Source organism: Maylandia zebra, linkage group LG10 (assembly GCF_041146795.1).
Source record: "Maylandia zebra isolate NMK-2024a linkage group LG10, Mzebra_GT3a, whole genome shotgun sequence".
NCBI classification, from domain to species: domain Eukaryota; kingdom Metazoa; phylum Chordata; class Actinopteri; order Cichliformes; family Cichlidae; genus Maylandia; species Maylandia zebra.
Window position 1 is genome coordinate 18,899,122 of NC_135176.1, and position 24,116 is coordinate 18,923,237.

The following is a 24,116-nucleotide window of genomic DNA, read 5'->3' on the forward strand; positions in this document are numbered from 1 at the left end:
GTGGTCTGTTGTCCACAGACAAACAAATGTTTATATATATATATATATATATATATATATATATATATATATATATATATATATATATATATATATATATATATATATATAGCTACACAGCTATACAGCTCAGTGTCTGAAAGTGCATAAGGTCGAACAAATCGCGGGGAAGGGAATGTTGACAGTCATTATGTGTATTACTTTCTCCATCCACACACACCTCTGTGTTTGGAGTTGTTGGATGGCAAAGCAAACTGTAGGGAGGGAGAGAGGGGGCAACATTTAGCCCGCGGGGTGCAGCAGGACAACAACCTCGGCGAGTCCCCCACCCCCCCACCTCCAAAACTGTCACACGTGTACTCTCGCTTCAGTTAAAGCTGGCTCCTGAGCCGCTCGGACTCCTGTTTGTTTCATTATCTCCTCGGTTCCTTCACGGTGGAAGGGAGGTGATTCTCTCCGCCGCCATTTTTGGGGAACTGCTTATTTGTAAAGAAACTTTGCTAGCTGCTTCCTAACGTTAGCAGCTAGCTGGTTGGCCAGTACCCTGCCTGCCTTTCCTGCAGCTCGTTGTGACAGTTTAAGCTTGGCAGTCAATCGTTATCCAGCTCAGCTCTTTGCTTCGCTTTCATATAAATATTTATTATTTTCACTTGCTGACGAAAATCGGTTATTGCTAAGGAGAATAATCGGACTGGGCAGAATGACCGTCTGTATTTGGGTAGGGCAATTATGCGGTTAGATTAGCGAATTAGCATTGCTAACTTATCGGCTAGCGAATTCCGCACTCTGATTTGCCCGGATTGCTTTGCCTGCCCGTGATTTAGCCACAGACACCTTGCCCTGCTCTGTTTCCGAGTAACCGGATTAAGCAGCCGTTCATACCCCCACTTCATCTCAACCTGTGTGGATTCATTTTTCTTTTCTTGACAAGGTGAGTTGATAACCAACTTTAGCGTTCTGCTAACGTTTACTCTGTGTGTGTTGATTTGTTCTCCCAACGCTATATACTGCAACGGAGCTTAATTTCAATATATCTTATCTTACGAGTTAGCCAGCCAAATACGATGCTATTTTCCAGCTAACCAAAAGTTGCTGTCACAACTTCTACAGTGTGTCACATCAACAGATTTTTTTAGCCCGCTTATTGGGCAAGTTGAGTCACCCATTGTTAGTGTGAAGACAGTATGTTTTTAATGGCGATGTGACATGTCTCTAATTGATCCAAATGTACAAGGGGAAATGCTGGGGAGCTAAATCGAGAGTTGTTATCATGGTAGTAAAAGGATGGGCACAGATTGCTTTACCTAAACAGCGTTAGCTAGCTGCTTTAGCATGCTAATCCGCTTTATGCAACTATGGTTGAAAGCAGTGCCACTCCCTCGTTTTGTTTTTGTCCACTGTGGCTGTACGGCAACACTGAGTGAAACTCGCCTCTGAGGAGAGGAGGGTGTCTGCTTGACAAGTTTGTTTACCTCTAAGGGACCTCGTACTGTCTGAAAAGCTATGCAGTGTAGCGGTAGGTGACATTGGCCCAGGCTCATCCTATGTATGTCGCATGCTTTCACTGGCTTTGTGTTTACAAGCGGCGTTGGCCAGCACAGTCTGACAAATCATCTTTGCCGTGTGCGAGAACGGGTAGCGCTCACGTCGGTCGGCGGCTGGTGTGTTTTTTTTGTTTTGTTTTGTTTTGTTTTTTTAGTGCATTGACGTGAATCGCATTCTTCAGTTTTCAGTGTTGATATTGCGTAACAGTGGATATTACTCGGCAAGCTTCCCTTCTGCCTGGCTTATCTGCGTCTTTGTCGCCTAACTTATGCATTACACAGAGGACCAGCCGCACACGGAGGCAACACGGCACTGAATGTGGTTCAGTAACGCCGGAGTTGTGGCACCAAGTTCATCATGCATCCAAGGCGTTGCGCTTTGTTTGGGGTGATTTCTCAAATGTCCCAGGCTTGGTGGCTGACATGCCTTCTCTAGATCTTTGTGTGCAATGTAACAGGACTTTCTCTGCTACTCACTGATCACTAATTTTTCTGGCAGGCTGCCTGTCTGTCTGCTTTCCAGGTTCATTATAACTTGGTCTCATCTGATCACCTGCCAGTTGTTCATTTACATGTCTGCATGACTGTCAGAACAACAGTGCGTTCACACTGTCAAGCTACAAACCAGTGAGTGGTGCCCAGTGTCTTGATTGCTGGAGAAGCCCTTAAAAAGTTGTTGCCAGTGTTATATCAGGGTGATGTTGAATATGAGCAAACTGCATAATGGATTTAAGCGCCCTCAGGAAAACTGGATTAGACACCAGAGCAAAGCCTGCAGTGGTTGCTCAAGTTGAGATCAAAGGCAGCCAGTAGTAGTCTTGCCTTATTGTAGTGAATAATATATAATACGCTTTCACATGTAATACCATGAACCTTACTTAGCTTATTGATTGTACAGTGCCTTATTATTGTATTTAATCTTTTTATAGCTGGTATAAGTGATACCATGATAGTGATCCTCAGGTTCCATTTGTGGCGTTCAACATTCAGTAGTATGGTAGAGAGGGGAAAAAATGATATGATCGTGGAGATGTAAACCGTAGCACCTATACCTTTTTTTAAAAATATATATTACATCTGTGTGCATCATGGGTGTGTTTTAAAAAATCTTTTGACATCAGCGGTGGTCAGCGACACAGATAATAAGACTCATTTTTTAATGAGATTCTTTTTTCCATAATAAGGAGAAATAAGGGGAGACGTCTGTAATTGAGGGTGGTTGCTTAACACTTGGAGACCAACAACATATTTGATGAGTCAGAGTGAGAGCAAGAAGTCGGGGGTAGGGAGGCACATTTATTTTATTGTTTTCAGGTGATCAACTGAGGATACACACTTTAAAATGAGACAAAAATGTCTCAAGATTGACATTGTGCATCCTGTATCTTAAAACCAATCATAATCTTTAAGTTCACTCTCAGATTTTGCTAATTATTTTGATTACAATTAACTGAAGGTTTAAAGAGTCTATTTGACCATGTTTTAAGTAAGGGATGTGAATGAAGAAGTAGTTTGTACTATGAAAGTGTATGCCTTAGAGATTATCAGCTCTTCATATTAGGGCTAGCATGTTTTTCTGACAGTTGTGCAATACACAGCAATGACGTTAAACTTCTAGCAGTTGAGCTTTTGTACACCTGAGTCACACGCAAGCCCATTTTTCCTGCTCGGGTTGTATGCCTTTTCAGACTCCAAAAATACACCTGTTCTGTTGTTGATAACCCATTGAGACCTGCTTTTATTTCAGCACAGTAAATGGATCAGGAATCAGATGAATTTAAGATGTGACCTGTAGATTAGGTAGTAATCTAATGTTATCAGAATTTATGCATATTCTCAAATCCAAAAAGTCCTTAGACCAAGGAGCCCATCCGGTTTGACGAACCACATCCACTGAGACATATGAGTATTTTGGTGTGTGGATGCCCGTATTTGCTGTTAAAGGGGCCATTTTAAATGCATTTGTTTTCCCTTCTCTTGTTCAGAGTAACTGTGGCATGTCGTTGACGCTCCTGACACTTGTCGCAACTGGAGGGGTGTAAATAGAGCTTTGTGATAGAAACTGGATGGTTCAGTCTTCTTAGCGTTTGGTCACTGCGTCTCTCCTCTCCATCACCAGCTTTGCGATGGCACGAGAAATTGAGATGTGTTGTTGACATTAGGTAGCTTAGCTAGAGAGCGTTCACTTCCTCTACTCAGTGCAAGCCACAATCTGTAATCGGTCTGGGAGGCAGGAGCTTGGACACCCCACCCTCCATCCCAGAGGGATACAAATGTTGCGTGTAAGCCATTTTAATAACATCACATGCAGTTCATTAAATTAACATTTTCTCTGAACAAACAGTTATATGATGTTGCAGTGCTGTTGTTATTGTTTTTCTTTTTAATGGGGCGGCTGAGTAATTAACAAAGCATGAACTCAGTTTATTGACTGGTTCAAGCACAGATGAGTTACACATGACATATTTCATTTTTCATTTTTAAAAATTAGTACCTCGACTGGGGTCGTTTATGAGCTGTAACTACAATCATGCTTCTCTTTTGGGCTTGAGAAGATTTTAATTATTGTGTGTTAATTAAGCGTGTGTTTTGAGAATGTTCTAAGAAATGAATAAGAAGGAGTTCACTAGGACCAGTTACATCAGGCTGATACATGATCACGTCATGAGATGTATCAACTAAGTGCATTCCTATTTTGAATTATTTAACAGTACAGCATAAAGCATCTTCTAGGCACCATTTGTATGAATATGTGTGTATATATAACAAACGTAACAAAACTATTAAATTCCAGCAGTTCTGTTGAGGGGGGGAAGCATATCCATAGGTGATCATAGGTATTCTGGTTAATAACTCCAGTCAAGTACAGTAGGCAGTGAGGGGGTGTAATCGCCCAAAAATAACTAAACACAAGCATGTGGGTGTAACATGGATGTGTTGAGGAACTAAGGAAGAGTAATCGCTCCAACAGTATGTTTAGTGTGGTGGCTACCAGAACATGTGGAGCAATGTTAACCTTCATACTTAATCTGGTATTACATTTTGTATTCAAAGCCATTATTGGTGTAATTGCAGCTTGCCAAATAAGACTATGAATCATCCGCTTTCAAGAATAAAAAAAGGTTAATTGGAGTCTAATTAATAACAGTAATTAAAATGTGTTATGTTGTAGTAATGGATGTTTTAGGATGGGTTTCAATTGGCTTCTATTAAAATTCTTTGGAACATCCTGTACATATTTTTCTCTGCTGTTGGTGAGCCGTCTGGCCACAGCATTGCTCCACTGTAGCTAATCCTGTGGAGCTGAGAGAAATTCACTATGGAATCAATAACTTATTTGATTATTTATTATCCTTCTCCATTTCTCTCTCGCTCTCTCTCTCTCCCCCCGCTTCTCAATCACACCCATTGCTACTCAGGTTTGTGTATTGCTTGCGTCTTCATTAGGCATCATGGTGAATTTTACAGTGCAGAGGAAATCAATTCGCATAACTCTTCGAGAGAGAATCCATTTTCTCAAGCAGTAAAGCAGAACAGTGTCCAGCACTTCTCCTCTTAATAATTGCATGTGCTTACACACATCTAGCAATGCAGCTCAGATTTTTCCAGATTTAGTCATGTGACAGCGTTCAGTGCTTGATTCGCACTTCTCTGCAGTGTTATTTAAATTAGAATTAATCTTTGCTCCTTTTGTTTCTGTATTTCCCCTAATGCTAAAATATATACATATATATAGGCTCCTGCCTACGATAGCCGTAATGCTCCGACAATCCATCAAGCAGTGTGGGTTTGTAGCTTAGCAAAGTCCTACTAAAGCATTTGACAGATTTACGAGCGCCGTGTACCACATAAAATCGTTTCGAGGTCAGTAAACACAGCCAGAATTCATACATAAGGCACACGGGATTATAAGGGGCGCTGTCGATTTTCAGAAAAATCAAAGGATTGATTTTAAGTGTGCCGTATTTTCCAAACAACACGGTAATAATGACGGCCTGCTAGCATGCTCTACCAAAAATAGTGCTTTGTTGTGTATCTGACCGTCGCCGCCATGCTTTTTCCGCCATGTGCGTATGAAAACAAAGGCACTGCGCATGTGCGTTTTACCCATATTCTAGTGTTTAATATATTTATTATTTTCCACAATGAAATACAAAAATACAAAGCAGTTTTACCCATATTCTATCGCGATATTTCATTTTCTTATCTTTGCCCAACATTATATCGGTATTACCGTGAACGGTATGATATGGCCCAGCCCTAATTGCAATTAACCATTTTAACTGCTGTTTTTTAAGTTATGCTTCATTACACTAACAGAAAACCTGCATCTTTTACATTTTAAAGTGTAATAATTATGTGAATAGAAAAGCATCTAGCATGAGAGGGGAAAAAATTACCATTGTAATAAATGACCACTGCAAAACACTATTGAGAAATTATGTAGTTACATTTGTATTACCTTTCGGTTACCTTTCTAACTGCTAGACGGTATACTAGATGTACCAGTTTTAACTTCCTGGATGGCACACATTTTTTAAATACCACCATGACGGTGAATAGTCAAAAGTTGTAGCTTTAAAGGTTCCACTGAGACAATGATTGCATTAACTGGCCATATTTATCAGGTACAGTTCTAATGTGGTTAAAAAATATATAATTCATTTACACTGAATTATATTTAACATGGAAAATTTAAGTAATTACAATGTATATAGTTTGGAAAACTAGTAACTGTACATTTACCAAATAACACCGCTAAAGCCTTAATCACACAGGTCTAGACACCAGTTGTTGTGTATTAATGTGTAATATGTATTCCCTGGTTGGTTATTGAGTTAATGATTCGTGATTACTTTGCTGTGGCCTTCTGTAGTTTACATGGAAGATACCAACATGTCTGCAAACACCATGTATTCTAGGTGCACTTGAAAAAAGGGTGACATGTCTGCAAACACTTGGAAAATACTTGCCAGGTGGAAGTGAGACTAAAAGGCACAACACAAACCAGAAACAGAAAATGTTTGCCTTCAAAGTTAAAGTTGTGCCTTACCAATAGAACCAAGCAATTTTACTTTAAAGGAGAATCTTTTCCATTTTGTATCTCACCTTTCACACTATTGCTCGGTGAATAGTTTCCAAATGTTTCCAAACAAGATGGCATCTTCCATATAAATTACTGATGACCACAGCAACTTGCTAGTGACCAGAGCAATGTAAAGCAATTTTCAGTACAGGACCGTATACCTCTCTGTCATCAATTTCATGCTAGCAAATGCCAGCAACCTTCAGCAACCACTGACCATCCGGTTCCAGAAACCATACTTTTCCCTTGTCACCAGTTCCTGCCAGTTGGTTTCAACAGATCTCTAGGGCTGTGTGAGTGAGGCCTAAAGGGTATGCTGAGTAATGCAGGGTAGTAAGTACTATCACCGAACATTAACAGCTGTGAGGGGCTCTATGGCTACTTTCATCAGTACAGTAAAGACAGATGGTGGATCAAAAAAAGAGTGCAGAGGTTCAGCAAAATGAGGCATCTGTGTTCATTTCTGGTCGCAATACTTCTGTGTTTGGCATTTATTGAGTATGGGGCTCAAGCAGCTCCATCTTGCACAGATGTAAGAAAACAGGTGAGGTAAAGATTAAGCTAATAGATGTTTGTTTGTTTGTTTTAAACTGTTGAGAGAATAAAATTTGTTTCAAAGCTGCCATTCAACACTACCAAATATACTCACCTATAGAAAGTGCCGCCAAGTATCACTTCTATAAGTATAGTTTGCCAAAATAATGTTATTGTTATGCATCTAATAAGTTTAATAATAATTTATTTTGATTAAAAAAGAAACCTAAGAGTAGATTATTTATTTGGGTTTTTGTTGTATGTTTTTTATGTGTTATTTTTTTATATTTTTTTTAATGTAATGACTAAAATGGTTTCATTCTAGTCCGTTTTAAATATATAACTAAATATATATAAATGACTTTGTTAATATTGCTTATGTTAAATAGAAATAAAAGGCTTGTTAGCATGTAATGTTGTAGCCGTGCATTGTAGCAATCTGTGAGATCAGTGTGGTGCATTTATGAGGAAGTGTAGTCACATGTCTGCTAGAAAAAATCACAGAAAACTTTGACAGCAGACTGTTGTTAACATTTTTGGTTGTTGCTGCTGCTCTGAATGCTTTGTCAGTATATCGTTCTGACTTTGCGACGAGCTTTTAGCTTAGAGCTGATATTTTTCTTAATTTGTCAGCAACACTGGTTTGAAGCTTTTCTACTTTCACGCACAAAATCCCCAAAATCTCAGAGTACACAGTACATGTGTAATCACATCTCTAAGCGTTAACTTTAAAGTTAACATGGCCGTGCCATCTGCTTTTTTTTTTTAATGCGGTAAAACTGCCATATGTAGATGTTGTTGTGTACATGCTACATATCGTTACTGAAAAATGTTGATGAGCTTGACTGGCAGCACATGACATGAAGATGTTATGCACTGCCTTTCATTGGAACACTAATGCATAGTTTCGCTTTTCTTTGGCAGTCCAGCACTCCTGTTGGCCCTTTGACCAACATGAGACTGGATGTCATGTGTATTTTGGGAAATTCACACAAGTTCACATTAGCATCTCACACCAAGTAAAACCTTGCTGTTGAAGTTCCATGCATGATGTCAAGTATGTGCTTAAGAGTTGTCTACCATATTGCATGTGATATAATCACTGGTTGCTATGGAACAATGTTAATTCCACAACTGGTTGGCAAGTGGTTCCTGGAGTTTGTTGGCTGTCGCTCGGTGAAATTGATTGCAAAGAAGGTGCTGCACCAAAAAAACCTTTCCATATTTGTCTTCAAATACTCCCTAACTACCAGCCAAATGAGAAGTAGAGAAGGTTTAGCTTCAGAATAAAAGTTGTGCCTTAGCGCGGTAGTCAACATGTTTCAAAAGGTGCAACTTTTACTTTTGAAGGCAAACCTTCTCCATTCCCGGGTTGTGTCCCACACTCCCAAAGTGAGAGCAGAGCGGCTGGCCAGTATTTGTAGACAAGTCTGTCACATTGATACAATCTACAGGCAATCTCACAATATGGTAGCAACCAAAGCAATCACAAGGAGGTTTTTGCCAACTGGTTGGAGAATGCATTCTTTTTGGTAGCGACAGGTGGTTGCCAAGCAGTCACTGACAGGTGTGAATGGGGCTTGAGCACTTATTTTTCCAGCAACTGCTATCAAACTTCAACTACTTCTGCTGGCTTAGAAGTTAATGTCCCATGGATAGTGGTCACATGTATGCAAAATGTCAATACCTGTATATTAAATGTTTCGTGTATAGTTAAATTGACCCCTGTTTATTGTTGATGAAGCTTAAAAGTTTGCTTAACAGCAAAGTTTTAAGCTTATTTGCTTTTTTTCATTATGGCAGAATTAGAAAAATCTGAATCTCTATTCACTAGAATCCAATAGAATAAGACTAGACCTCTGTTTTTCTTACTTAAGCATGTTTATATTAACAGTTTGTATTTCATTCTGTCCAGAATATTTATTGTCTTTGAGGACTCTGTTTCCCAATTCTTTTTCTTTCTTTTCTTTTTTTTAACAGTCAGCTGGATAGCTTTTTTTTTTTTTTTGTACATAATTTGAATGAGGCTTGTAAACAGTATTAATCTTGCATATGTAAATGTGTTAGTTGTGAGTCCGATGATGCAAATATTTAGCCCTATGCCAGGATTGATCAGTCAGTGCAGCTTACCCTTCATTTCTGCAGGCCAGCTCATAGCAGTGGACATGAAATCAATTCTTGTGTTGGAATATTTGTATTGTCCAGTCATCCCAGTAGTTTAAAGATCTACAGTAATTGCTGAGGCAGTGCTAGTGATGACTCAGCGGTTAAATTAGTGTCAGTAGCTGAAGGCCAAAATCACCAAGTATAATATAGTTCAGAGGTGACCTTTCTGACCAACTCGGTCTTTTGTGTTTTTCTTTTCATGAAATATAAAGCTATATTCTTGCCCTGTCACCCTGTGAGCAAACAAGCGTTTGAGAAAATATTTCATTTTTGCTTTCTTTTAGGTCAAAGTTGTGCTCAGATTTCCTTCTTTCCTCTTTGAAGGTCTTTGACTCATCTTGCTGGTATCGTCAAACTCTTGTTCCTCCTCTGCAGGATCAATGTGTTTCATCTTGTCCTTGCTAACACATCTCGCTGTCTCTGTCTCATTTTTTGTCCATGCAGGCGCCCATGTACTGGTTCCTTAGGGTCATCGATTACCGCAGATGAATCTTCAGCTGCTTTGCCATAGCTCAGCAGCCAGATAGTCCCATCGCCTTTGCGTGGGTGATAAGGGACTACATTAACCAGGATGCCCTCCTCCGTAAGGGCAGGGAGCCTCAAGGATCCGGAGGTGGCTGAGCTTTTCTTCAAAGAAGATCCAGAGAAGCTTTTCTCCGACCTCCGAGAAATTGGCCATGGCAGCTTTGGCGCCGTCTACTTTGTAAGAGAACTGCATCTTTACTCTGACACAAACAAAAGACAGAGTCACTTTGGATTAGATGAGTGGTTTAAAAAAAAAAAAAAACCTGTTCACTTTAAAAAGTGATAAAATCAGTTAAATAGTGTAACACTGAGACCATAAACTCCACAGGAAAGTGTTTATTTGGATGTAAATGTCCTCAGAGGTGTCCCTGCCTTTTGGCCATTATGGAGAATGCAGGTTAAACATACTCCTGGCTTCATTTTTCAGACTCGAAAGTTACTTCCATCTTTTAAAGAGATCTTGATAAACAACATGTCAAATGCAGATAATTAATGTTACAGTGTATGTTCTGATCGCAGCATGTACCAACAGTGTCCTTCTCGTTTCCCAGGCACGGGATGTGCGCACAAATGAGGTGGTGGCAATTAAAAAGATGTCCTACAGTGGCAAACAGTCTAATGAGGTGAGAAAATTGTGGCCAGAAAATAGATCGAAAAAACACAAATTGATGCAGCAAATCATGAAGCATTGATGCCAAATAATCCAAATCCAAATATAAAAAGAACGTTATAGGTGAACATTGTGCTGTTTCTGAGCTTCCAGCAAAGTGGAATTCACTTTCTTGAATCAGTAACTTTGCTGCAGACACAGCCACCTCTGGTTCGTTAAGCCAGTCAACGATTGCCATTTAAATTTTTATTTCACCAACAGAAATGGCAGGACATCATAAAGGAGGTGAAGTTCCTCCAAAGGATCCGGCACCCCAACAGTATAGAATATAAAGGATGTTACCTCCGTGAGCACACAGCATGGGTGAGTCTAGCTTACAGGCATGCATAATCTCACGCTGCCTAGCACCGCTATTCTTAAAATGATGTCATGTTTCCAGCTGGTGATGGAGTACTGTCTTGGCTCGGCCTCTGACCTGCTAGAAGGTGAGAAGCAAACAGTTGTTTTTACTCTTCTAAATGACATGTGGATATTTGAGTGAGTTCACATTGTTCTGGTTGTTTTCCTGCAGTTCATAAAAAACCTTTACAAGAAGTTGAGATTGCTGCCATCACACATGGTGCTCTGCAGGGGCTGGCCTACCTTCATTCCCATAATATGATCCACAGGTGAGTGAGGTCCTCAATCAACTGTTTATTTTATTTTATGATATTTTAAGTATCTTAGGAAGCAACTGTAAACACTACATCTCTCCACTTATCCACATGCTGTGATGTTCTCTCTCTCTCTCTCAGGGATGTGAAAGCTGGCAACATCCTGCTGACTGAGCCTGGCCAAGTCAAACTGGCAGATTTTGGCTCTGCCTCCATTGCCTCACCTGCCAACTCTTTTGTGGGAACGCCATATTGGTAAGTGAAATCTGTATGAAGTTAAAGTGTAAGTGTAAGCGTGCGTGTGTGTATGTTTTGCGTGCATAAACCAGAACTGAATTTATCGATTCTTTAAGTGGGTGTCTGTTAAAAGCAGCGATTGAGCAGAACTGATTGTATATTTTCATATTCATACCCATGCCTGCCGATATAGTCAAATGCTTTGATACTGTAATCAGTAACAGGATTTTGACCTTGCCTTATTTACTATTAATTTACCCTATATTTATATTATGTGGCTTTTTGTCTGATCCCTTGTCCTGATTTATGTTTTTCCTTGAATTTATCCAGGATGGCCCCAGAGGTGATTCTAGCTATGGATGAAGGCCAGTATGATGGAAAGGTGGACGTCTGGTCCTTAGGGATTACCTGTATAGAATTAGGTGAGTGACAGTGTGTTTGTATGATTGAACTGACATTTATAAAGCTAATTTTCTAGTCTTGTTGAGAACTCAAAGCACTTTAACCTGCAACCCACATTTAACCAGACATTCATACAGTGCTTTATTCTATGTGTCTTAACTTTATCTACCTCACACCCGTGGGCCAATATAGAATCAACAGTTATCTTAACTTGTGTGGTGCTAGTGCTAATAGTGTACCACCACGCCACCTCTATTGTATCAATAAAAATGTAACAGCAGGAGAAAGTTACTTTTACTGGAAATGAAAGATTAAGGATTTTCTTTCCCTGACAAAGTGATTGTGATGTTTTGTTGCATCAGTAGTGTTTACTGATCACAGTTGGGTATTTTTTTTTTACTTCTCATCAGTTGTGAAAGGCAGCTTTAACCCTTCACTTACTCATACCAGTCACCCTGTAATTAAATTGGTGTCTGACTGATGTCGTTCTGTTCCAGCGGAGAGGAAGCCTCCCTTGTTTAACATGAATGCAATGAGTGCCTTATACCACATAGCGCAGAATGAGAGCCCCACGCTGCAGTCCAGTGAATGGTGAGGTGTCACACATGCACTCACAGTTTATCGTCTGTGTAGTTAAATTCAGATGTCTGCTGGGGATGTGAAACAAAGGTGTATATTTTTTGTGGATGCCAGCAGAGAGTTATTCTATCTATATCTAGTGTTTTGTAGCTGAAATAATGATGTTTGTTTTTGATGCCCACTCTCTGTGTCGTTGTTTTTTGACAGTCTCTCTTCTCCTCGTCTTTGTTCCAGGTCAGAAGATTTTAGAAACTTTATCGATTCTTGCCTTCAGAAAATCCCCCAGGACCGACCGCACTCTGACGACATGTTGGGTGTAAGTGTGCGCACATGTGCTGATGTACCGTACACTGCAACACAGACAGAGAGCAGCAGGGTCACTGTGCTAAGATGTGATACTGACGAGCCCTCTGTTGATGAAGCTCCCTGTGATGTTTGCACTCTGTTCTCTCCTCACATAAGCTTCTATTTTGATTCTTTAATCCTCCGTTTCCGGATAAACTGACAGAGACACACACAACCAAAACATGTACAGACACACACACATGCACACAGAGCTTGCTGTAATGACTATGGAGATGTGACTTCAGGGTCCATCGTTAAGTCACTGAGCAGCTGTCGTTTAGCCTGCTAATAGACTCTCTGTTGCTAATGGAAGTTGCCCTTAGGGTATGAAAACACTGCACATTGTCTTTTTGTTTTTTTTGTTTTTTTTTAAATGTCAACTTCTAAAACTGTGCCTATATCAAGATCAGCTGAAATGTGTTTTTAGCTGCTGCTTAGTGTGGTTTTCCTGTATGTGAGTTGTAGCCCAACTTAACCACCTTAAGCTGAGCAAACACTGCGTTTTTTTTTGTTTGTTTGTTTTTGTTTGTTTTTTTTCTTCAGTCGCCTTATTCAGCTTCTGCTCAAACTGCACGATTGACTCGCAGGGGTTAGAAGTTTGTAGGTCATGATGCAGGGTCTCACACTATACAGCCCGATGCTATGATGCGATCTGAGTGCTCACACTGTGCGTCCATAAAATGAAGGTTATAACAGAAAAGCTTCTCGTTACCCCACGTATACTACACGATGCACGACACACGATGAAGGCGAAACTCGGGCCGATAACCAAAACGGTCGCACGACTGAAAAATCGGCTCAAAATAAGCCAAAAATCGCACAGTGTATGCCCAGCATTAAAGTGCCTAGCAAATGCCTTTTAATCTTACGAGGAAATGCGTGACTTTATCTACTTGGGTATTATTCTTAGCTGTCATAACTGTCATAGCTTCACAGACAGTCGTCTGGATGATCTGCTCTTGTGCACATTTCTTCCCCTTATACATGGAGGTTCTGGTAAGCAGGCACATGGTAGGAAGAGTCATTGTCAAAATGTAATAGTAGCTTATGCGCTGACATTTTAACTATTGTGGCACTCATTCTGGGATTTTAATGTTATATATTAAGGGTTAACTTTTATTTCTGACTAACTAATATAACACATGTTCCTTTTGAGGATCTTGGGCTTAGGGTTAGTGCCAAACCACAACCGCTCAAGGGGCTTTATATTTTAAGGTAAAGACCCTACAATGAATACAGAGAGAATCCCAACAATCAGACGCCCCCCTATGAGCAAGCACTTGGCAACAGTGGGAAGGAAAAACTTCCTTTAACCTCCCGAACTCTTTCGTGGCATTCTTAGTTTCTTTTTGCTATTTGGGCTGATTGGGACCTGATGAATGTAAAAACAAAGAATTACCAGATTTTTTTTTCAATTTTTTTTTTTTTAACCTGATTTTTGTTTCTGAGAAAAATGAGATCCACATATTAGGACATTTGTTTTAAATTTTGATAGAACAGTGGCAGTATAACGTCCTCGTAAGTGGATATCAGGCCCCTGTAGAGCAAAATATTGTATTTTGGTCTAGACAACCCAAAATGTGATGTCCAAGAGGGGAGAGAGACAAGACAGGAAAGTATTAAGGTATTAAGCTGCACCTCTTGACCTCTGAATTCAGGTGTTTTCAGTGTTGTTGTCACAGGTGTATAATAATCAAGCGGCTAGCCCTCTGCTTTTACAGAGGATGCAAGTTAAGTTCCAGCAGTTTTATTTGTGAAATTACTTCCCTCCTAGATAATCCACAGTCTGTCAGTAGTATTAGTGCAGTGTTTATGTGTTTGGGAACTGTGTGCTGGGAGCTTTCCATGACAGAGCAGTTCGTGTAGGTGTTTCTTTTGTTTGCAGATACTGTAACTTATTATTATACGCTAACTTGCAAATTTCATCTAATGTTATGAGACTGCAGTGTAAAAATCCAAGCTTCACTTGTGTTTCAGTAGAACTTCTGACATGTAAATATATTTGATCAGTCAAGAAAAGACTCTTCACACATGCAGCTTATTTTCCCCTGTTTTTTGCCTGAAAACAATTAATTTGTGTCATTGTCAGACAAAGAATATACATATTAATATTCAGGCGTAAACACACACCAATGGGATCATCACTCTTAGATTGACACTAATCAATCAATGCCTGAGCACCTTTGTCCCCAATTTAACTGGTGTGGTTGCTCTTGAGTTGCTGATCCTGAAGCAGTATACCCAGGCCTGGGCTGTAAGGCTTTTGTTGGTGCAGGTCAGCATAGAGGTTAGGGGCATAGGGAGAAGGGACAGCAATGATCGGGCATAGTATGAGACAACCTTGCCTGGCGTGAGTCATCCTCCCATTAAATCCCAGGGCTATGACCTCATCACTTGCATTCAATATCTTTTGGCAGTACTGAATATCCCATCATCACATTCATAATATTTGAAATGTACTCTGATGTCATTCTGATGTTATTTCCCCGTCTCCTGTCACGTTACTTTCAAACCTACCAGTTAAAAATGGACATGCAAGTAACTTTCCTTTCACCGCCCCACAGCACGAGTTTCTGCAACGTGAGCGTCCAGACTCTGTGCTGATGGACCTCATTCAGAGAACCAAGGATGCCGTACGAGAGCTGGATAACCTGCAGTACCGAAAGATGAAGAAGATCCTCCTTCAGGAGGCCCACAATGGGCCCACTTCAGAAGCCCAGGATGCAGACGAGGTGTGTGGACGATTGCTGGCTAGCATCCAAACTTGAGCGACAAGAACAGGCTTCATGTGGGCACACAAATGAATTTGCCACTTTAAAAGAGCTTTCCTCAGTAACTCTAAATGCCTTGTTTGTATGCATGTCTGTCTGCGTCTCCTGTGTCTTTCGTTCTTCCTCTTGTTCCCTCGCACGCCGTCTTTCTCTGCGCCACTCTTTCGGCTTTGTCTTCAGGACCTGGAGCCTGGTGGAGGTCGGACAGGAACGGTGAATAGCGTTGGCAGTAATCAGTCCATCCCCAGCATGTCTATCAGCGCTAGCTCCCAGAGCAGCTCTGTCAACAGCCTGAATGAAGCAGCCCAGGACAGCCGCAGTGAGCTGGACCTAATGGAAGGAGATCACACAGTCATGTCCAACAGCTCAGTCATACACCTCAAACCGGTAGGTGAAACGACTCGGACACATGCTAACAATTTAAAGGTGGATTCTTCTGATCTCAGTTTATAATAAAGCCTCACATGGCTTTGCTGGGAGCTTGGGCTCAAGTTACGTCACTTCACTCTCTCAGACCATGCATACATGTCAATGCTCCAAGTGTCTTTAATGTGCTCTTTCCACGGTTACACTGTGTAGTGTATCTTCTCAATTATTCTGTTGTCTTACCCCCCTCCAGGAGGAAGAAGAGAGTCTCTCTTTGGAACAAGCGGCCACCAGTGAGCCCACTGAGCCCCAGCCAACACCAGCTCAGGCCCCGAGGAAGCACTACCGCAACAGAGAGCACTTTGCCACTATACGCACAGCATCACTTGTAAGAACACATTTGCTTAATAAACCTTCCTTTGATTTGACAAAAGGACTGAAATATTATGTGTTATATGTTTAGCAAATGTTTAAAATTCCTTGGTGGAGACTTGCGAGTAGATTTGTTTACCACTCACAAGCACAAGTGTCTAATCAGATAAGTGGAATGTCCTAGTGTAACAACAACGTTCTGATAATTCTTCTTCATCGTCATATTGTAGGTGACACGTGAGATGCAAGAACACGAGCAGGACTCTGAGCTGAGGGAGCAGATGTCAGGATACAAACGCATGAGGCGGCAACATCAGAAGCACCTAATGGCCCTGGAGAACAAGCTGAAAGGGGAAATGGATGAGCACAGGCTGAGGCTGGACAAAGAGCTGGAGAGTCAGAGGAACAACTTCACCCAGGAGATGGAGAAGCTGCTTAAAAAACACCAAGCGGCCCTGGAAAAAGACGTATGTAGACAAACGAAACTAAAATATTAATTCAGAGGAAAAACACAGTTAATAGTCTGTAGAGACAACAGCGAAATGCTCACATTATGATATTAAACTACATTCATGTTCGATTTAGCTGAAGACGTTTGCCAACGATGAGAAGAAGTTCCAGCAGCACATTCAGGTTCAGCAGAAGAAGGAGCTCAGCAGCTTCTTGGAGTCGCAAAAGCGGGAGTATAAACTACGCAAAGAGCAGCTCAAAGAGGTAACGCACATCCGCCTCAGCAGATAATAAATGCAGCCTGTTTATCAGACTAAATAATTATAATTAAATTATAATTTAATATAAATAATAATTAGTAAATTTACAATATCCAGTACTGCACAAAAGTCCTGAGTCACCCCTCATTTCTTTATATTTTGCTTCCACTGAGCCAGACTTGTAATTTATCAATGTGGTCTGACTCAGTGGTTCTGCAGATTTTCAGTTTTTCTTTGGACATTGGCTGCTTTTTCATTCAATGTTTGTCTCAGTTTTATTGAGTTATTAGCTCACCATCTACTAATTTACAAGTGCTTTTTAAATGACTGTAACTCCGTTTGTGCAAGAGACATAATTGTAATGGGTTTGAAGAGAAGAGAAGACGAGCTTTACAAGGAGATTGCTGCCATGTCTCATAAAGCATTCACAGGGTACTGCTGTCTGAACAAAATCAGCTCTGCCTAGATTTTACCATGTGCGCTTCACATTACCATGACTCCTCCACCATTTTAGGCAAGAGAGGAAATTCAAATGGTTCCTGAAAATTGAGAATTATTTCGTAATTTTCCAGCCTAAAGTCCATGTGGCCCGGATGATTAAGACATGAGTACAGTGGATCTCACCCCCGTTTCCCATTTTGCTAGCAGGGTAAAAACAAAAACACATTTCACTTCAGTCGAGAACTCAAATATTTTTAATTTATTATCATCCAAGACAAAGACCGGGAACACGCTTCATTTATTTTTGCTTGAAGGTGGGTTTAAATAGTTATTTGTGAGATGTGAATTTTGACCGGCGCAGGTTAAGGAATGCAGGGCTTCAAACGCTTTTGTGTCAAACTGAATCCCTGCATATTTAAAAAGAAAAAAAGCTAAACGACACCTGTGTGGCAGGAGCTGAGTGAGAACCAGTCAACACCCAAAAAAGAGAAGCAGGAGTGGCTGTCCAAGCAGAAAGAGAACATCCAACACTTCCAGGTGAGGATCGCTCAATATGTACCCTTCAAAGAACAAGTGAGATTTTTACTCGTCTGCCCCACAAAGCTTTATTTGCCGAGTCTCTTTGATTTATTTTATTTATTTATTTTTTTTGGCAGTATGAGTTCTATGGTTATTTATTACAAAACCATAATGTTTATTTCCAGGCTGAGGAGGAGGCTAACCTGCTGAGGAGACAGAGGCAGTATCTGGAGCTGGAGTGTAGGCGGTTCAAACGCAGGATCCTCATCGCCAGACACAATGTGGAGCAGGACCTGGCCAGAGAGGTGTGGAGAGAAACAGGAGAAACATATACCCAGCAGCACACAGTCTCACTTTAGATCACAGTTTTATGATACGTATTTGAGTTTTTGTTTGTTTGTTTAGGAGCTGAACAAACGTCAAACGCAGAAGGATCTGGAGCATGCAATGCTGCTGAGGCATCACGAGTCCATGCAGGAGCTGGAGTTCAGGCATCTGGCAACAATCCAGAAGGCCCGGGCAGAGCTGATACGCACCCAGCACCAGACAGAGCTCACTAACCAGCTGGAGTACAATAAGAGGAGGGAGAGGGAGCTGAGGCGCAAGCATGTCATGGAGGTCCGGCAGCAGCCCAAAAGCCTGAAGGTACACAGAAAGATGGGGACTGTTTCTTTTTCCTTTAACAAATAATTTACTATCAACACTTAACTGGAATTATTCTCATCTCATTCAACTTTTATTTTTCCCCTTTAGTCTAAGGAGCTTCAGATTAAGAAGCAGTTTCAGGAGACCTGCAAAACGCAGACTCGGCAGTACAAGGCCCTCAGGAACCATCTGCTCGAGACGACACCCAAGTCCGACCACAAGGCTGTCCTAAAGAGGCTGAAGGAGGAGCAGACTAGGAAGCTGGCCATCCTCGCCGAGCAGTATGACCACTCCATCAATGAAATGCTCTCCACACAGGCTGTAAGTTTCATAAAGGAAGATCTGCAACATTTATCAAACATAAGTCATTTCTGAGCAACATAGTGAAAATGTATCTATAGATTATTCAAAGCTAATTTGTTTAATATATTTGTGAAGGGCATCTTTAATGTTTTCTTAATGCATAACAGCCACAGAAGAACCCGTTTATGTAGGTCTGTTTCTTTGCTCCCTCCCTTAGCTGCGGTTGGATGAAGCTCAGGAGGCGGAGTGTCAGGTGCTGAGGATGCAGTTGCAGCAGGAGCTTGAGCTGCTCAATGCTTACCAGAGCAAAATCAAGATGCAGACAGACGCACAGCACGACAAGGAGAGAAGGGAGCTGGAGCAGAGGGTGTCTCTGCGGCGGGCTCTGCTGGAGCAGAAAGTAAGAATAGCCTTTGTCTAATGTCGGGATGTGGCTGAGTGCATGTTGGGAAGTGACAGGACTGCGGTTACCTCTGCATTTATATGTACCAATTCTCTGTAGGTGTTGCACATACAGTTTGTTTTATCTTTAGTACGCTGGGATTGTTCATACGTTTGGCCAGTAATACAAACAATGTAGTTGCCTGTTTTTTCTTCGGTGTCACATTGTGTTTATGTCCCCAGATCGAGGAGGAAATGCTTTCCCTGCAAAACGAGCGTCTGGAGCGAATCCGCTCACTGCTGGAGCGCCAGGCCCGAGAGATCGAGGCTTTTGACTCGGAGTCCATGCGACTGGGCTTCAGCAACATGGTGCTCACTAACCTGGCTCCCGATTCTCAGGGAGGCTGGGGAGGAGGAGGAGGAGGCCAGGGGGCTCAGGGGGGAGGCCACTGGCCGGGAGGAGGTGGAGGAAGCAGTCACCATAGTCATCACCAGGGGGGCTCCAGCTCACAGCAGTCCTGGGGTCACCCCATGCTGGCTGGGGGCCCACCACCCTGGAGCCTCCACCACCCTGGTGGGGGTAGTCAGAGGGGTAGCCAAGGAGGTGCGGGAGGGGTGAGGAACAGCCCGCAGGCTATGAGGAGGACGTCATCAGGGGGGAGGAGTGAACAGGGCATGAGCAGGAGCGCCAGCATCACCTCTCAGATCTCCAATGGATCCCACCTGTCATACACCTAAAATACACACGCACACACAAATTGTCTTAAAGCTAATATCTCGCTCCGAGATAACTGTACACACACGCATCACGCACATACCACAGTACATCTCGCACTGCACAGTACTGAGGCTGGGTTTACCTGAGCCCAGCCGCTCTCCTGTCACCACTGCTCTACATCAGTGTACTGCTAGCAGCAGTCTGTGGAAACCCAGAAGACTTGAGACTAATAAGATACCCGAGGGCCATTTACAGTAGTGCAATAGTAGTTTTCTTGTTGTTTTTTGTTTTTTTTACTGCAGCATACACTGCTGTGTGTGTTTGTTACTGCCGTATCAGTCTCTGTTGCCACAATCCCAAACTAGTGTGTTAATTTTCTATTGAGAGTGGTTTGTTTGCCATCTTCTGTTTCACAGTATTGTTTTAAACCCAAGTGGGACCGATTGTGCACAAAGGTGCTGAGCTTGTCCTTCAAACCAGATTTAAACTGATGAAAAGTTAAATTAGATTATTTATGTGTAGTTGGGGGAAGACTAGAGAACGGAAGGACTGTTTCAAGCGACGCTTGACGCAGCTGAGGAAGTTAATGGACCGAGAAAGAGAGCGAAGGTCGTTGTAAGTGAATAGCTGTGGGTGTTGCTGACTGTTTAGCTGCAGTGCAGGGGGACAGTTGTGGTGACAGTATTAATTCCAGCTCCAAAGCTAATCCAGCTGACTTGACGTGAGAAGTTTCAGCGAGATCATTTTCATGGAAAACAAAGCTGCGTACGTTCTGGTGCGAGTGCCATGCAGGTTTCTTGAGGACCGTGAGCCCAGCTGCCAAAGGTAAAGGTGCAGAGTTGGATTTGTCGTTATAGCTACTCATGCCAACAATACTGTGGTGTAGTGAAACACATTGTGCCGGAGAAAGGCAGTTCAGTGGACATTAATGCCACGTGGCCAAGGGAGCCACTTGTCCTTCGTGTTCAGCTCCGTTATCTCAGCTCTTGGGTTTCCACAGGCCTCTGGCCTTCACTCACACCTGCCCAGTGGAAGGCCAGTCTGAAGGGCACTTGGATCCTTATTAGTCTGCAGGCCCTATGACAGAGATGGGTTTTCAGCAGCACCTAACCTCAACTTTGAACAGTTTCAAAACTGGTGTTCACTCATCACTTGTTTGCAATACAATTTCAATCTGATTTGGCACCATTTTAGTGATGCACTATGCAGTTAGGAACAACAAGAAAAGAGAAAAAAAAATGACACAAGCCTTTTGGCCTACCTCAAGAACACTCAAGTTAGAGCCTTGAATGTCTTGATTTGCACTTTGGCGTAGGCTTTCACCCACTCTTAATTGTTAATCGGACACATTTACACAAACATGTAGTGGCTATTCATTTTATTCGCCCAGGCAAACATTACGTAAGCCTGGTTTATAAATGCATGTGCGTTGAAAATAGCACACTTAGCCTTTGTGAGCTGAGTTGGATGTAAATTGGCAACACAGTCAGCAGCAGCAGGCAAATTTATTAATGTATAAAAACGTCCGTGAAGCTTTGGGAAGTATTATTATTCACAGTTGCCCGAAATGCCTTTTTGTTATTTCTTTGTTATTTTCTTTATTTATTTATTTTTAAACCTTATAAGACCCTACAGTGAAAACAAATGAACACAGAGTGAGGAGGAGCTTCACTAGCCCTCAGCTTGGTTGGTGACTGCTGAACGTTTTTGAAGAGTGGATGGGTGGTGATGCTGGGATCTCCGCTGCCATGCCCCTGCAACCTTCCCCGGTCTGACACCCCGCTCTGTCTCACCCCTGATGACCACAATGTCACATTCTGACCACCGATCTTGTCCCCCAGCATCCCTCCGCCTACGTTTCCTCCCCTCTGGAGCCTCCTTTTTGTTTTGGTTTTTTTGGTCTTCGCTCCTTCGCTCCCCACCTGGATCTTTGTGGAAAGAGCTCTCTCAAGTAAAATAAAAGAAGAAAGAAATATATATAAATGTTATAAATCTATAAAGAAGGATTATAGAGATGTAAAGCTAAAGGTGGAAAGTGTTATTGTGAAACAGAGTTTATGCATTATATGTTGCTGCAGAGGTGGAATGTACAGGAAAAGCGTGTTAATATTGTATATTTTGAATCTGAACATGTGGAGATCGAATCGACAAATCAGAGACGAGTTAACTTGCGATGCAGGCACAGCGGTGCGTGGCTTTAGAGCGGCGGCAGTTGAACGATGGATCGATTCGCGGCTGCTGAGTTTTTCACTGTCTTATTTGCAGCTGCGAGTTCTCGAACTTGTTACAGATATGCTGTTGTGAATGATAACAACACAACTGTAGGTCAGATTGCCTCGAGTAAACAGCAACACTTTGTTTTGTAGTGTATGAGGATGATTTTGCACATAATTTGAAAACTAGTTAGGTGGAGCCTTTGCTCGAGCACTGGCTATGTGTTACTGACATTGTACCCCATAGTGAAGACTCAGCCTCTCTGCTTCATATCTTGGTGGTTTTTAAAGGACTTGGAGCTAAAGTAAAGGTTATAACATGAGGGGGAAAAGTCTTTTTAAAGGTTTTATTTAAGGAAAAAAAAGAAGTGTTAAAATCTGAAATGGCTAAAATTGTTTCCAGATTCTTGCTGTAGACAGTAAACATTTTTGTCTTGTAGGGTCCACTGACCTTACATTTTCTGATCTGTGCACCAAGAGCCCTGTTTGTTTATGGTTCGACACAAACCATTTTCACACTGTACTTAATGATTTGCCTTTGGTGTGGGGGGGAGTACCAACCTGTACTCAATAGTTTGAATCTCTTTTTTGGCTCAGAAACAAAGCGCCAGTATGCCATTGTACCAACTTTCCCCCCAGCTCTTTAGTGTTTTTATGCCAGAAGGGGTGTTTTTAATTTCCAGATGATGTCTGCAGAGGGCCAAACGAGCGGTGGACTTTTAGACCTTCTCTTGTGTTTACTAGAACTCCCAGGTGTTTTGCGAGGCAGTCTACCTTTAGACCTCGGTCACTCTGAACTGGATCAGTTGCACTGATTGCACAAGTGACTGACCAGATTAAAGAGTCTACTGTGATCCACCCCCCCAACTCTCAGTGTTTGGGTTGGGGGAGGAGGTGACTGCTATTGCTGAAAGTAGGTGGGAGGCAGGCTTATGTCTCTGTACAGTCTGTTTTATCAGTATTCCTTTTATCTCCTGTCATTTGGTGGATCTTGCTGTTTTATTCTCCCTGGTCCAGAGATCTGTATTAAACTGTATTAAATGTATAGATTGTGCAGAAAGCTGAATGTTGCATAGCAGAAGAGAAAAGATATTCCTTACAGATGACAAAGTAAAATGTATAAATGAAACTCAAAGGCAAAGTTTAGGGGATAAATGTAATATTTTGTTTGTAATTACTATTTTTTGTTGGAAGAGGGCTACTGGATAAAGAATCATCTGTAATAAAATAATTTTAATATTTCTTTGTCCTGTGGTGTCTTGTATGAAATAGGAAATACAGTTATGTATGGATATGAAATGGAAAAAGTGTAACTGTTTCATTTTAAGATCTCCGGAGACCCCGGTAGAGAATTTTATTCCGCTTAATGTTTCTTCCTGTTAAAAGGGGGTTTTTCCTTCCCACTGTCGTGCTTGCTCATAGTGGGTGGTCTGATTGTGGGGTTCTCTCTGTAGTTCTGTAGGGTCTTTACCTTACAATATAAAACACATTAAGGTGACTGTTGTTGTGATTTGGCACCATATAAATGAAATGGGATTGTTTATAATTTGGATGTTTTTTGCAAAAATAGACATTTGTACTATTGTACCAAAGGAGGTTCAAGGAGTTTTGCACCAACAACCACCTCCATTGTGCAGCACAAGCTTTTGTACAGTTTGGATGAGTTTTACTATATTTAAAAAAATAAAAAAAATCATTTAACAATTTGTTGCCACAAATAAATAGAAATCATTTCAGTGGGCAGACTGTGAGAGAAGCAGGAAAAACTGATTAATAATTCCCTTTTAACATGTTCGGAAGCCCGTGGTTTCACTATCCAGTCATCATTTTACCAACAAATCGTAGGAAAAGTTGACGTTTTGCAAACGAAGTCATCTTACAAAAAGCCAGGAGCAGTATGGTTTTGATTTGTAGATACTTTCGAGTAGTGCCACCGACCTGTAGCACAGAAAATCATCAGGGTTTGGAGAAGAGCAGAAACATTTCTAGCACTAGG

At 41.5% G+C, this 24,116-nt stretch overlaps 1 protein-coding gene across 2 annotated transcripts; it reads left to right on the forward strand.

The window, feature by feature from the left end:
- Positions 1–287: 287 nt before the first annotated feature.
- On the forward strand, positions 288–23,359 carry taok1b (TAO kinase 1b). 2 transcript variants are annotated; one of them, XM_004550160.4, is made up of 21 exons: positions 288–931; positions 9,775–10,033; positions 10,407–10,478; positions 10,727–10,828; positions 10,905–10,950; positions 11,037–11,133; positions 11,260–11,373; positions 11,686–11,777; positions 12,255–12,348; positions 12,571–12,652; positions 15,246–15,413; positions 15,633–15,839; positions 16,072–16,206; positions 16,421–16,657; positions 16,776–16,904; positions 17,795–17,878; positions 18,046–18,165; positions 18,266–18,505; positions 18,614–18,826; positions 19,026–19,208; positions 19,433–23,359. In XM_004550160.4, the coding sequence occupies exons 2-21, from the start codon at positions 9,902–9,904 to the stop codon at positions 19,925–19,927; spliced, it is 3,042 nt and encodes a 1,013-aa protein (XP_004550217.1). In that variant the 5' UTR covers positions 288–931; positions 9,775–9,901; the 3' UTR covers positions 19,928–23,359. The 2 variants fall into 2 exon arrangements, with proteins under 2 accessions (XP_004550217.1, XP_004550218.1); XM_004550161.5 differs by lacking the exon at positions 288–931 and adding an exon at positions 1,431–1,516.
- Positions 23,360–24,116: the final 757 nt, after the last annotated feature.